The 13,309-nt window shown below is 29.6% G+C and overlaps 1 protein-coding gene and 1 long non-coding RNA gene across 3 annotated transcripts; one reads left to right on the plus strand and one right to left on the minus strand.

Annotated features, from left to right (window-relative positions):
• Positions 1–542: 542 nt before the first annotated feature.
• Positions 543–2,361, minus strand: LOC122602513. The gene is made up of 3 exons (XR_006324288.1): positions 2,052–2,361; positions 1,281–1,339; positions 543–860 (listed from the first exon to the last, which is right to left on the minus strand). It is a non-coding gene; the product is annotated as an uncharacterized LOC122602513 (long non-coding RNA).
• Positions 2,362–9,983: 7,622 nt separating this feature from the next.
• On the plus strand, positions 9,984–12,574 carry LOC122603877 (transcription factor bHLH18-like). Of its 2 annotated transcripts, none has more exons than XM_043776717.1 (5): positions 9,984–10,018; positions 10,443–10,504; positions 10,743–11,234; positions 11,603–11,989; positions 12,206–12,574. In XM_043776717.1, exons 2-5 carry the CDS (start codon positions 10,481–10,483, stop codon positions 12,278–12,280), a joined length of 978 nt encoding a protein of 325 aa, XP_043632652.1. In that variant the 5' UTR covers positions 9,984–10,018; positions 10,443–10,480; the 3' UTR covers positions 12,281–12,574. The 2 variants fall into 2 exon arrangements, with proteins under 2 accessions (XP_043632652.1, XP_043632651.1); XM_043776716.1 differs by lacking the exon at positions 9,984–10,018 and adding an exon at positions 10,149–10,256.
• Positions 12,575–13,309: the final 735 nt, after the last annotated feature.

Below are 13,309 nucleotides of genomic sequence, written 5' to 3' on the forward strand. Positions count from 1 at the left end.
TACATGTTTATATTTACATTATTGTCCAAACTTGATATATCATGCACAGCAAACTCATTTGTATTCCTTTAAACCTACGAACTCACCAACATTATGTTGACATTTTCGAGCATTCATTTTCAGGTAATAACAATGATTAAGAAGATTGAGCTTATGGACTTTAGGATGACCAATAAAGAGATCCTTCATGGACTCCTAGATTGCATGTGAAACATTGAACGCTATTTGCAATTGTTACTTCTTTGCTATTTGAGGCGTGTTGCCTAGACTTTCCGTTTGTGGAAATTACATTTATTTTAATTTCATTTAGTTGACTCTATTATAAAGTCCATGTGCTATAACTATATCTTTTCGTCATATCCTACGATTCCGCCTAAGGTGGGGTGTGACAGCGTCGAACCATTAAACAGTTGCGGTGCAACTTTTTACCTGACAACAAAAATCATGAGTTTGATACTAGTCTTGATTTGCAAAATTCTCAAACTCAAACACAACTTCAAACCACAACAATTTTGACTCAAACAAGTTTTAAACACAATATATAGTAAACATAACAAAAGTGTTCATTTGATCAAACGTTCATTTTACAACTAAACGGGTCATATTACCCAAGTTAACATCGACTAGGGTTTTGCAATACATCAAGATACCAAAGACCATGACTCTAACCCAACTTTTTGTAGAGATGTACATAACAAAACTATACCAAAAACACTTTATATGTAACAAGAGCCATTAGTCCAAATGAGTCACTACGGTTCTAACCATAAACCAATTTTTACCGTAAAAATCAACATTTCCACAATTCATATCATCATAAATCTTCAAGCACAAAATCTTGTTTCCACAACCGGAACAACCTATAAAAAGGATAAACAACTAAAAAGTAAGCAAAGCTTAGTGAATAATCTTGCATACGTTTATACACACGAATAAGGACAACGCATTACATGTAGCATAGGGCACTGTCGTACCATATTTACATGCTCACCTTTGTACTTTAACGCATTACATGGATCCATATAAGCAATATCAACTCAATCAATATCAACAATCTTTGGATTTTTTAAGCCCCATTCACAAGAGGTTTCCCAGGCCCCATATATCACATATCAAGAGGTTCTTAGGCCTTGTATATCCCATATCTAAAGAGGTTCTTAGGCCTCATTAATCACAATGCCCCACATGGGATTTAACGCCAATTAGAGTACCATACATGAAATCTATCATCATATGGTAATCGACCCAATGCATATATAAAGGTATGCAAGAATACTCACCTCCTTAGCGACAACCAAAATCATGACGACCACAAGAACGCAAACTACAAGCTTTCAATCTAACAAATCAAATTACAAAACACATATAAAGTCATTCATCATATTCAAGGCTCTCTAGCCGTAACCAAACACAAATAATTCACTAGCATTCTTTTACACAATTCAAACCCTATCGTTGAGTTGGCTCATTTCCAAATCTCATTTTACTTTCATAACAACATGACCATAACTCATTTTAATACCAAAAATCACCATTTCATATTATTTTCAAGTGTAGTAAATATGGTCACAACAAAATTTCCATATCTCTTTTCATAAAAACTTGACCAAACATGTCAAAACCATTATTATAATCAAAATAATATGGTCATACAACATCCTTACCAAAAACTCATTATTTTCATATTCATCACAAAGTAGCCAACAACTTATTATTCAAAATAATCACCTTTACCTTAAAAATAACCAACAACATTTTTATAAAACATTCATGCAACTAAGTATCAATATTCACAATGACAAGGAGAAATTTGGGAAACAACAACAATATAATTATCCCACTAAAATCCCCCAACTTGATTTAGTTCCAAGAACCCCAATTTGAATTAAATCAAAGTAGCTCATTTTTAATAAAAATCCTCAATTACATTATTCTCATGAACCCTAATTTAAATTAGTTCAAATGATCTCCATTAATAAAATTCCCAAATTCCATCTATATCAAAACCACAAAATTTATAAGTGAAATAATCAAAATAAGAAAGAATTTACCTTCAATTTATGAAACAACACTAGCGTTCATTACATGCAAGACTACATTATGCTTTCTTTAGTTTCTCTTCCATTCTTGGCCAAAAACTTCATCCAACAACTCAAAAACACAATAGGATAAGTGGGATTTGATATAAATTTGGTTTAGTATTGATTATAGATGATTTCCTTGGCCCCCATCATAAATTTCGGATTTTGGGGGTTTTGGGGGAAGAACACACACACATGAGCAAGAAAAAGATGGAAAAGTGATAGATTTTGGTTAGTGATCTTCTTTTGTTAGTGTTATAGCGAAATTCACAAACACCCTCTCAAGATTGTCTCAGTTAACATATTTGCTTCAAACTAATTATTAGGTTTAACATCTAATACTCCTAACATTTTAAATGTTTCATTTAAACTTAAAAGTACAAAAACCATTAAAATTATAATAAAAATACTTTTAAAATACTTCGCGCTTAGCATTATGAGCTACGCGCTTTAAAATTTAAAAGAAAAATAATAAAAAGAATGAGTAAAGAAGAAATGGGAGGGAAGAACAAATAGGATAGAGTAAATTACATTTTTCGTCCTTGAAGTTAACACGTTTTTCACTTTTGATCCATGAAGTGAAAAATATCAATTTTGACCCTAAACTTGGCAAATTTTTTCAATCGTGATCCTTTGGCCAGACGACGTTAGTTTTTAGCCGTTAACGTACGCATGTGCTAAACACGTGAGGGCACTAATATCATTTCACGTTACACCCGAGGTACGAAAAGTGATAAATTAAGCTACTTTAGGGAAGAAAAACGAAAATCATACAAATTAATTTATTCTTCCATTCTTTCTTTTCTGATCATTTTCTCGGATCATTATTTCCGATAGAATTTTCTGAATAGAAAATTATTTTTTGACGATACCTACTAAAAACTCGACTTTCAATCCAAATCTAAACCACACACAAAATCATTTACTCAAATTCATGACATTCAAAACACAACCAATCAACCAAATTAAAGTTCAAACAGGTCATCTCCTTCCTCATTTTTCTAACTTTAGTCCCCTCGGTCTTCTGTTCTTAGACTTAATCTCACTGAAATACAACTTAACCAATAATTAAACAAATTAACTAGATAAGTACAACTTAATCTCACTAATAATTTAATTAAAAAAAACCTAAACTATTGATTTGTACTATAATATAAAGAAAAATAAAAGTATAAATCTAAAAAATCTAAATACTCGAATCCGTATAATCTCTATCGCTACTATAAAAATTCAGCTTTACTCGCAATTAACTAAAAACTGTTAAGAGTTGTAGTAAATAAAAACTCGATCAACATAATATATACAATTAATTAAAGTCATTAAAAACTTAATCTTACTAATAACTACCGAATGCATGATTATATAGATACATATACATAGAAATATACATACAAATATAATTATAAATATAGATATACACAGAGTGGGGCGAATACGAGAGATATACATCGTCTTCGTGACCCATAAGCTGACAGCGCAATTGGTACTAAGAGTAATCAATATCAATAGCCATATAAGATCTATATATATATATATATAAAGAGAGAGAGTGTGTGTGTAATGTAGAGAGAAAATCATTTTGTTTATGTAGTGTTTTAAATGTCATAAATTTGAGTAAAAGATTTTGTTTATGGTTTAGATTTGGATTGAAAGTCGGGTTTTTATTAGGTATCGTCGAAAAATTCCATCAGAAAAGATGATCGGAGAAAATGATCGAAAAAGAAAGAATGGAAGAATAAATTTATTTGTATGTTTTTCATTTTTCGTCCCTAAAGTAGCTTAATTTTTTCACTTTTTGTCCCTCTGGTGTAACGTGAAATTACATTAGCGCCCTCACGTGTTTAGCACATGCGTATGTTAACGGCCAAAAATAAACGTCGTCGAGAGCAAGGACCTTGATTGCAAATTTTTTTCCAACTTTAAGGTCAAAATATTTTTTCACTTCAGGGATCAAAAGTGAAAAACGTGTCAACTTCAGGGACGAAAAATATAATTTACCCGAGAAAAAATGTGTGACTAAAATTTGTCTCCTCGTCCTTTTTGAAACGGGTGTCTTCAGATCACACACACACACACACACACACACACACACACATATATATGGAAAAGTTAATGTGGTGTTGTCTCAAACATAACTTAGGTGAAAAATCTTTCACATACAATTTTCTAAATATTTTTTGTATATTATAAATAAATGATTAGGCTCCAATGATTTTTATGAAATTAAAAATCATATATATATACTTTTCTTATTTTGATAATCATTTTTTTTTTGTAAAAACTATGAGAACTCTCCAATTATGTATTTGATCACATGTTTTTCTGTTCATTCATATGTGAAATGATATAAAAAAGTATGTTGTAAAATTTTATTTTTTTTTAATTCTTCAAAGTAGCCTTTTGTGGAACTTGTGAATGAATATGTTCACATTTTCGTTCACATGTGAACAAACGACTATATATAAGGTTTTGAACTTTTTTTCTTTTGCAACTAACATATATTTTTATAACATTTAACATGTAAATGAACAAAAAATATATATGATTCAATATATAATTTAAGAGTTCTCACGGTTCTTATAAAAAGTTGGGTTGAGTCATATATATATATATAGGGGTCAGATATTGTAAAACAAGTATTAAAGTAAAACAAATTGGACAAGATCTTGACCCTTAAATCATGGTTAAATTGATGCACGAAAATTCGCGAAACAACTTATGCACGACGATTTTCATGATGCATGGTGATTATTAATGAACAAAAACCTATTGTTATACTTATTTTACTTTAATACTTGTTTTATTTTACCTAAAACCTATATAGTGCATAACTACATTTAAAATGAGAACCAACTTCAAATGAGAACAAATGAGAACACTTAAAATCTACATTTTGATGCATTAAAAGTCCATAAAACACGGTGAGAACACTTAAAATCATCATTTTGATGCATTAAAAGTCTATAAAACTGACATAGTGCATAACTAATTATCATTATTTAAGTGTTTAACAACACATGGATCCGTCAAAATCGAAAAAATCACGTTTTTTGTTGGATGCATCATTTTGATAATATGCATCCAAGATGGATGCACAAAACAAAAAACGTGATTTTTTGGATTTTGAAGGATCAATGTGTTGTTAAACATTTATATAATGATAATTAGTTATGCACTATGTTATGTTATGGACTTTTAATGCATCAAAATGATGTTTTTAAGGTGTTCTCACCGTTCTTATTTTAAGAGTATTCTCACCGGAGTGTTACCCTATATATAGGGTGAGAATCAAATGAGAACCAACTTAAAATGAGAACACTTAAAAACTATATTTTGATGCATTAAAAGTCCATAAAACTGACATAGTCATAACTAATTATCATTATTTAAGTGTTTAACAACACATGGATCCGTCAAAATCGAAAAAAATCACGTTTTTTGTTGGATGCATAATTTTGATAATATGCATCCAAGATGGATGCACAAAACAAAGAACGTGATTTTTTCGAATTTAAAGGATGAATGGGTTGTTAATCACTTAAATAATGATAATTAGTTATACACTATGCTATGTTATGGACTTTTAATGCATCAAAATGATGTTTTTAAGGTGTTCTCACCGTTCTTATTTTAAGAGTATTCTCACCGGAGTGTTACCCTATATATATATATATATGTACTTGTATATGTTATGAACACCGTAACTTTTTTTGTTTTTTTGGCATGGCTTATAACTTTGTAGAGTTTCACGGCATGTGCAACTAGATAAATTAGAATTAATATCATACTTATTACTTGTTGACGTAAAATCTGTAAAAGTAAGTATACAATCAGAGATGGACCACCTAGAATATGTCCTAATCCCAAATGACAATGATCATTCATCACATATGGTCCTTGGCTAAATCTATCAAAGATTCATTTATACCATGTGTAACGGGTGCTAGGTATATGGTGGTAGAACGAGTATATGATTCAAAAACCCGTGACCTAACAGGCCGGGTCACAGATTTGATTATTTTGTTGCTCTATTGGGTTTCATGACGGTTTGGGCTAAATTTTGACAAGTGAAGAACAAATGTCTCTTAAACCCGAGAACTGAGCCGAATCAACCTGAAATCGACCCGATCCCACCACTACAAAAATTCAAATAGAAACCCCTTATAGAAACGTGTTTTAAACAAAAAAAATGGTTTCTATGTATATAAACGAGTTTAAAGTAAAAAATAGGTCTCTATAAGTACAAATGGACATCGGTTTTAGATCTCTTTAATTTAATAAAGACCCGTCTTTATTATTCCTTAAACTCATTAAATAGAGTCCGGTTTTAGGACAAGACAATTCTAAACTCATGAAATAAAAACCGGTTATGAAAAAACATTTTTTAAAATGTACTCCTTTGTCCAATTTTAATTGTTTTATTTTGACTGGTCAAGTCTTTTTCCTCCAACTTTGACCGTAAATATCTTTGTTTGTGTTATATATTAGTTGATGGAAATTATATCAACGAAAGGTACATTTAAAACTCAATCAATTTACATATGTTATATCAAGTGTTATATAACACAAATAAAAATATTTACGGTTAAAGTTGAAAAAAATAAAGACTCAAAAAGTCAAACTACACTTACTATGGGACGAAGGGAGTATTTCCCTTTTGTAAACTGGTAACGGGCCGGGTCATTGGTTCAGTTGTATGATAACATCAAATTTTCATGTCGACTTGTATGTGTAACGAGACCATTGTGGATACACAAAACTTGAACCCTGTATTCCACATGTTAAAAGAAATCTTGGTTTAGCAACTCATGCAACCAATGTTTTGAAAACCGGTATTTTAGTCATATCAGTGTAAAAATATTTTTCCGGTATTATTGGTATATCAGTATTACCGGAAATGCTGGCCGATACGATTTTTTTAATTTATTATTTCTTTTTGTAAAAATCCTATAAAAGCTTTTATAACTTGACGAAAATAGTCAAAATAAAATTATAATTCATTAAAAAATAATACAAATATATTTCATAACAAAATATATATTTTAAAATTCACAAATAACAAAAATAACATTAAAGTATCTTAAAAATAATTTTTAAAAAAATTTAAAAAAAATAAAAATACTGGATATACCGGAACGGTAATACCGGAAAATACCGGCCAGTATTTAATAGTGAAAATATCGGGTTTAAAATATTGCATACAACATTTATGAGGATACAATTAAAGTTTGATTAGACTTCGATAGGAAGATTAATTTGTTAAAAGGATAGCAAATGCAAAAAATTAAAAAGTCTGATTAGTTTTGAAAATTAAAGTAGCTAGATAAAAGGTACCATACATTATGATAAATTTAATTACTATAAGGGTGGTGACGGTCCACAAGTTTGCACAATTTATATTAAATACTAGTGTTAAACAATTAAAACTATTTTTAAAAAGTTTTTGATGTGGCAAATTCATATTTCACCTTAAAAATTTTTTTATTTAATTATGATGTCATATATAAATAAAATAGAAATAACCTTTGACATGTTTAATAAAAATATTAATCATTTATTTAAAGAAATTTTTTTTTTATATAATATTACAAATAAAATGTCTTTTTATATTTATTTAATGTGATAGTCATTTTTATTATAAAAATTATTATTGTGTTAGTTGATATATTAACTATATAATTATTGTGTTAATTGAATTATTAGATTTATATCAAGTTATAATGTATTAATAAAAAACATTATATATATATTTTAAAAGTTTAATTAACATTCCTGAGTTGAACCCGGGTTGATTAACTAGCAAAAATAAATTAAACAACCCGAAATATATGTATCGTTGATTAAATAGTAGAATACATGATCGGTTTACACTTGACAAATGGAACATGAAAATATGAAATTACTTGTTAAGTTTTTTACACATACAAAACTTAATAATTTACAATTTATATAATATGAAATACACTGAGTAATTTTGATGGACACACACATTTGTATGAGAACATTGTTGCCTTTTATAGGGAAGAGATGGAGCAACGCAATCGAGATCTTGCTATGATATTGTTGTTGTCGTCGATCTCTCATTGGCCTTGACATTCTGCTACTGATGCTTCTTGTTTTCTTTTCTATTTTCGGCATTAAAGATGATTCCTTCTTTTTTCATAACTGTAACCTTTGCCTTACATGGTTGGAATGAGTCACATAACAGATGTAAAATTCGTAATGATTCTCTCTTTATTTTGTTGTTCTTTCAAATGTTTCTCTTCTCGTCCAATAAGTGGATAAGAATGCTTTGTAAATATTTTGGACTTGCTGATATTTTGATGATGACTTATATATATATATAGGGTAACACTCCAGTGAGAACAATTTTAAAATAAGAACGGTAAGAACACTTAAAAAACATCATTTTGATGCATTAAAAGTCAATAAAACTAAAATAGTGCTTAACTAATTATCATTATTTAAGTGTATAACAACACATTGGTCTGTCAAAATCAAGAAAACCATGTTTTTTGTTTTGTGCATCCATCTTGGATGCATATTCTTCAAAATAATGCATCCACCAAAAAACGTGATTTTTTTTATTTTGAGGGATCAATGTGTTGTTAAACACTTAAATAATGATAATTAGTTATGCACTATGTAAGTTTTATGGACTTTTAATGCATCAAAATGATGTTTTTTAAGTGTTCTTACCGTTCTTATTTTAAAACTGTTCTTATTTGATTGTCCCCTTATATATATATATATATATCAGCGATCAAGTTTTCTTAATTTAAGTTCCAACAGGTACATAAAATGTATGAAGATTGCATATATTTCCAACTACGTTACACATAATTACTATTTGGAAGAACAAGATTAATTTTAACGTGCAAATACAATACTTTGAAAAAAATGCTCTAGGAATATATGTCACCTTATAAGTTTGGGAGATTTGCAAATGGCCTTAACTTATTATATCTATATACACACATACCATATGCTATAAAATTCGTAAAGTATGATAAGTTTATCATAGTAGGTGATACCAATACGAGTTTCAATTCCTTTTAAAAAATGATTTGTAATAATAAATGAAATAGTTTGTTTAATTTCTTCGGTACTTGATGAGATGAAATTTATATTTAAACATGCAAATTAAAACAGCTCAAATGATCAAGTATGTTTTAGAGCTCGGCATCTATTATCCTTCATCTTGTATATGATACCGCCCAATCAGGGCGATAATTAACTGCCTTTTTTCTTTGATAGCTTAATTTGTAATGGAACACATATATTCCACGCCTGGCACATACAAATACCAATAATATCAAATACAATAAAAAAAATAAGTAAGACGTGTTTAGTGATAAAATATTTTTAGTTTTCCATTTCTAATTTTTATAAAATAAAAGGAGTTTTTCATTTTTAAAAATAAATGAAAATTTTGAAAAACTAAAAAATAAAAACAATTCGAGGTTTTAAAATTTAGATAATGGAAAATGAGAGTGGAAAACGCTTGTTTTTTAATTTTCCTAAAAAAAAAGTGAAAAATGGTATTTTCTATTTTAATGAAAAATGCATTTGAAAAACTATGATTTGAACGTGCTTTCTGTTTTTCATGTTTTTTTGAAAAACGATAAATGGAAAATAAGGGGTGTTTTTCCCAACTAAATGAACCCTAAATATTTATAATTAATACAAAAATAAGAAGTAAGAAATTTATATAAGTGCAATCGAAATGTATTTTTACTCATATGAAAAGGAATATTATTAATAATTTCTCTAAGGATAGCTGACAGGGCGGGGGTGTGTGTGTGTTTCAGATATCCCTATGCAAAAACGACTAACAAATAATCCAAAATATATAAAGCTGATGATTGATAATAATAAAAAAGTAGTCTTTCTTTTTCCTACGTAATTGTCCTTTATCAGTGATTTAGTTGGCACATGTACTACTCTCTATCTATCCTCCTCATCTCTTCTCTTTCTCTAATTTGTATAACAAACATCATCATCATCATGCTCATGCATCTATATCTATATATGTTTATAAACCCTTATATATACGACCGGTATATATATACATATAATTTCTACCTTTTCATTTTTTAAACTTTGAAAGAAAAAGAAATTTAAACTACTCTCTTGGCCGGTCTTAAATTCAAGTAACACTTTAATTGTAGCTAGGTAGGTTGTCTAGCTAATGCTTATTCTACTCATGATGTTTGAGTGTTTTTTATATGCTATATATATGTCAAACACTTTTGTAAATTAATATATATTGTCAAAAGTTATATAACAAAACATATGTTTATATATCTTATGTGAAGTTTTGCGTGTGACATCTAATGAAAAGTTTACCTTTATTTGCAGTCTAGCTATATTGGAACTGGTATTCACTTACTAAAGCAATGGAACCTTGGCTACCAGAACTTGTAAGTATTATTAATATTATATTATATACATATATAAACTAGTATATTCATTAGGTATGTTTTTTTTTCTTCCTATCCTATCTAGTTCAAATATCCTCTTGAAGTTAATTTTGTATTTTCTAGCTTCTTATTAGTTTATATAATTAATGAATAAAAAGAGGCTAGAATATTTTTGTGATTATATATATATATATATATATGGTGATGATTAATTGATTTGCATATTTATATATTATAGGAAATGCAAGATCATCAAGGGTTCATGAATCAATATCAGATGAACAGACCTTATCATCCTTTAATGGAGGATTTCAGTGTTGATTCATTTTCATCAGAAAGCTACACGGAAACTCCACCTTTCTTAGATCAATCTTTTCAAACTCGTAAACATATCGAAGAGTCGCCAATTGATATGAAGCAGCCGTTTAGTATCATAAAGGCTAATAGTACTAATAACAAAAAGTTCTCTCCAACTGAAAAACCGAAGCCAAAGCTAGCTCCTGATACTCCTAATACTTTCACTATTTCCTTTGGGGATATAAAGCCTAAAGACGAGATCCTTTCTTTTGGTGATTCCTATGGTTGCACGCTCGCCGGTTCCAAAAAGAGTCCGACCATGATCAGAAATCCGATTCAGGTTCAAGATCATGTATTGGCTGAAAGGAAGAGAAGAGAAAAATTGGCTCAACGATTCGTTTCTTTGTCTTCCCTCCTTCCTGATTTGAAGAAGGTACTAATATTAATTCTCTAGCATATATATGTATTACCTACAAATAAGTAATTTAGGGCTTTTTTGGGGTTGTCAATCAAATTAGTAATTCCTAAATTGCCTTTTGACCATTCAACTATAAACCGGTAAATGGAGGAGATTTTCCTTGTTCAAGCTACATGGGATGACGAGTCTTTTTTTATTTTATTTATTTTTAATCTTTTTAACTCAGATGTATTTATTTTCTTTATTTTTAATCTTTTTAACTCAGATGTATGCAGTTTAACCAGAATATCCTATGACCCTTCCCTAGTTTAACTATTTTGGTTCTAATTATTAGAGTACGATTTAATTAGTTACTTAATGATCAATATACTCTCTCGTTGTAGATGGATAAGGCAACTGTATTAGAAGATGCCGCTAGTTACATCCAAGAACTTCAAAGTCGTGTGAAAGAGCTCGAAGGAATTTCGGGCTTAAAAAGGAGAAACATGCAAGAATCGGATATATCTGCTAAGAGATCTAGGCTAAGTTGTAGCGACGAAGATGGTTCTTCTTCTAACGAAACGAACTTTGAAGAAAGTAGTAGTCCTTGTGATCCAGAGATTGAAGTGAGGACTTCGGAATGCAGTCTACTAGTTGAAATCTATAGCCGTAAAAATTGTGTATCGATAGTGAAAGTGCTAAGTGAGATGCAGAAATTTGGTTTAGCTGTCATAAGTTGCAGCACCATGCCTTTTGCTGATACCACTCTTCTTATCACCATTGTTGCTCAGGTATAACTATAGAACATGTTAAAATATTATATTGTTTTCTATTACCTTGCTTGAATCTTTTGTGCTTTTTTTTTTATTTTAAAAAAAAGACCTAAAATTGGAAAGAAAAGTTACTATTTGTTTTTCTGAAAAAGCATTTGATTTTTTACTGCTAAACACTAGCTAGAGACAATAATAACTTGCTTCTGATTAATTTTTTTTACTCAATTTCTTCAGAAGAATGATGACTTCATCATGCCAACGACGGATCTAGTGAAGAACCTGCAACTAGCTATTCGAACGGGAAATTAACAAGTAACAATATTTCTAGAGCATTATATATGTTCGTTTGTTTTCGCTTTTACTAGCTTGGAGTGCTGAATCGACTACGTACGTACACTGGGGAACACAACTTTTGTTATTCAGCAATCAACTCTCACATATGTAATTCAAATGTGCATATGTGTCAACTTAATTATCATTTCCTGCGATCCATCATCCACATATGTACTCCTCCAAGGAGTCATAAACAGTACGTCGCAATTAATGCGCTGAAAAGTAATTAAGTTATAAGTTGAAGTTAATGAGAATCCTTGTTCTTAATTAGTTTTTGTTTTCTGTCCTTGGTCATCATCAGTAAGTAACTTTGTTTCATTCTTTGTTTCTGCATTAATTAATTAATTAATCATAGCCCTTGATAATTCAATTTGCAGTTCATTGTTAATTAAGATCTAAAACACATAACTGTAGTTGATCCTTTATCTTTATAATGTGGATTCAGAGTTCGAGAACCAAAAAAAAAAACTCAAAAAAGATCATTGACGTCTGATAAATGCGTCACGGATCTACGTCTCAAATTTACCAAATATAAGGATATCTTGTGCGTTAAAATATATCGGTATACAGGCCGATAATGAGCCAGGTAAGTTTCAATCCTGTTTGGTTATATTGCGTTGGGGCTAGATGTTTTTGCAGAAATAACCAGGTTTCCTCTAGAACTGGAAATGAGATATATGAAAGACAATACAGCTGAATCCAAACATGCCGTAAAAAAAACGCTATTGAAAAATTAATTTATCATAAATTGTCTTATTGTTAGACACATCTGACTAATTCTGGAATAGCAATATAGAGCAATTATACAAGCTCAAACCATTTAGGTATGCATATATATAGACACAAAATTATAAATATAAATGATCATATATAATGGACAAATCATATATCAAGAACTAATTAACTCTCTTCAACGTACATATATATGTTTTCAGGTCAATTTTTATGCGGGACAAAGGAAATTGGGGAAAGGCATGTGGTTCACACCTTTTATAACGTGTTTTT

This window comes from Erigeron canadensis, chromosome 6 (assembly GCF_010389155.1).
Source record: "Erigeron canadensis isolate Cc75 chromosome 6, C_canadensis_v1, whole genome shotgun sequence".
Lineage (NCBI taxonomy): Eukaryota > Viridiplantae > Streptophyta > Magnoliopsida > Asterales > Asteraceae > Erigeron > Erigeron canadensis.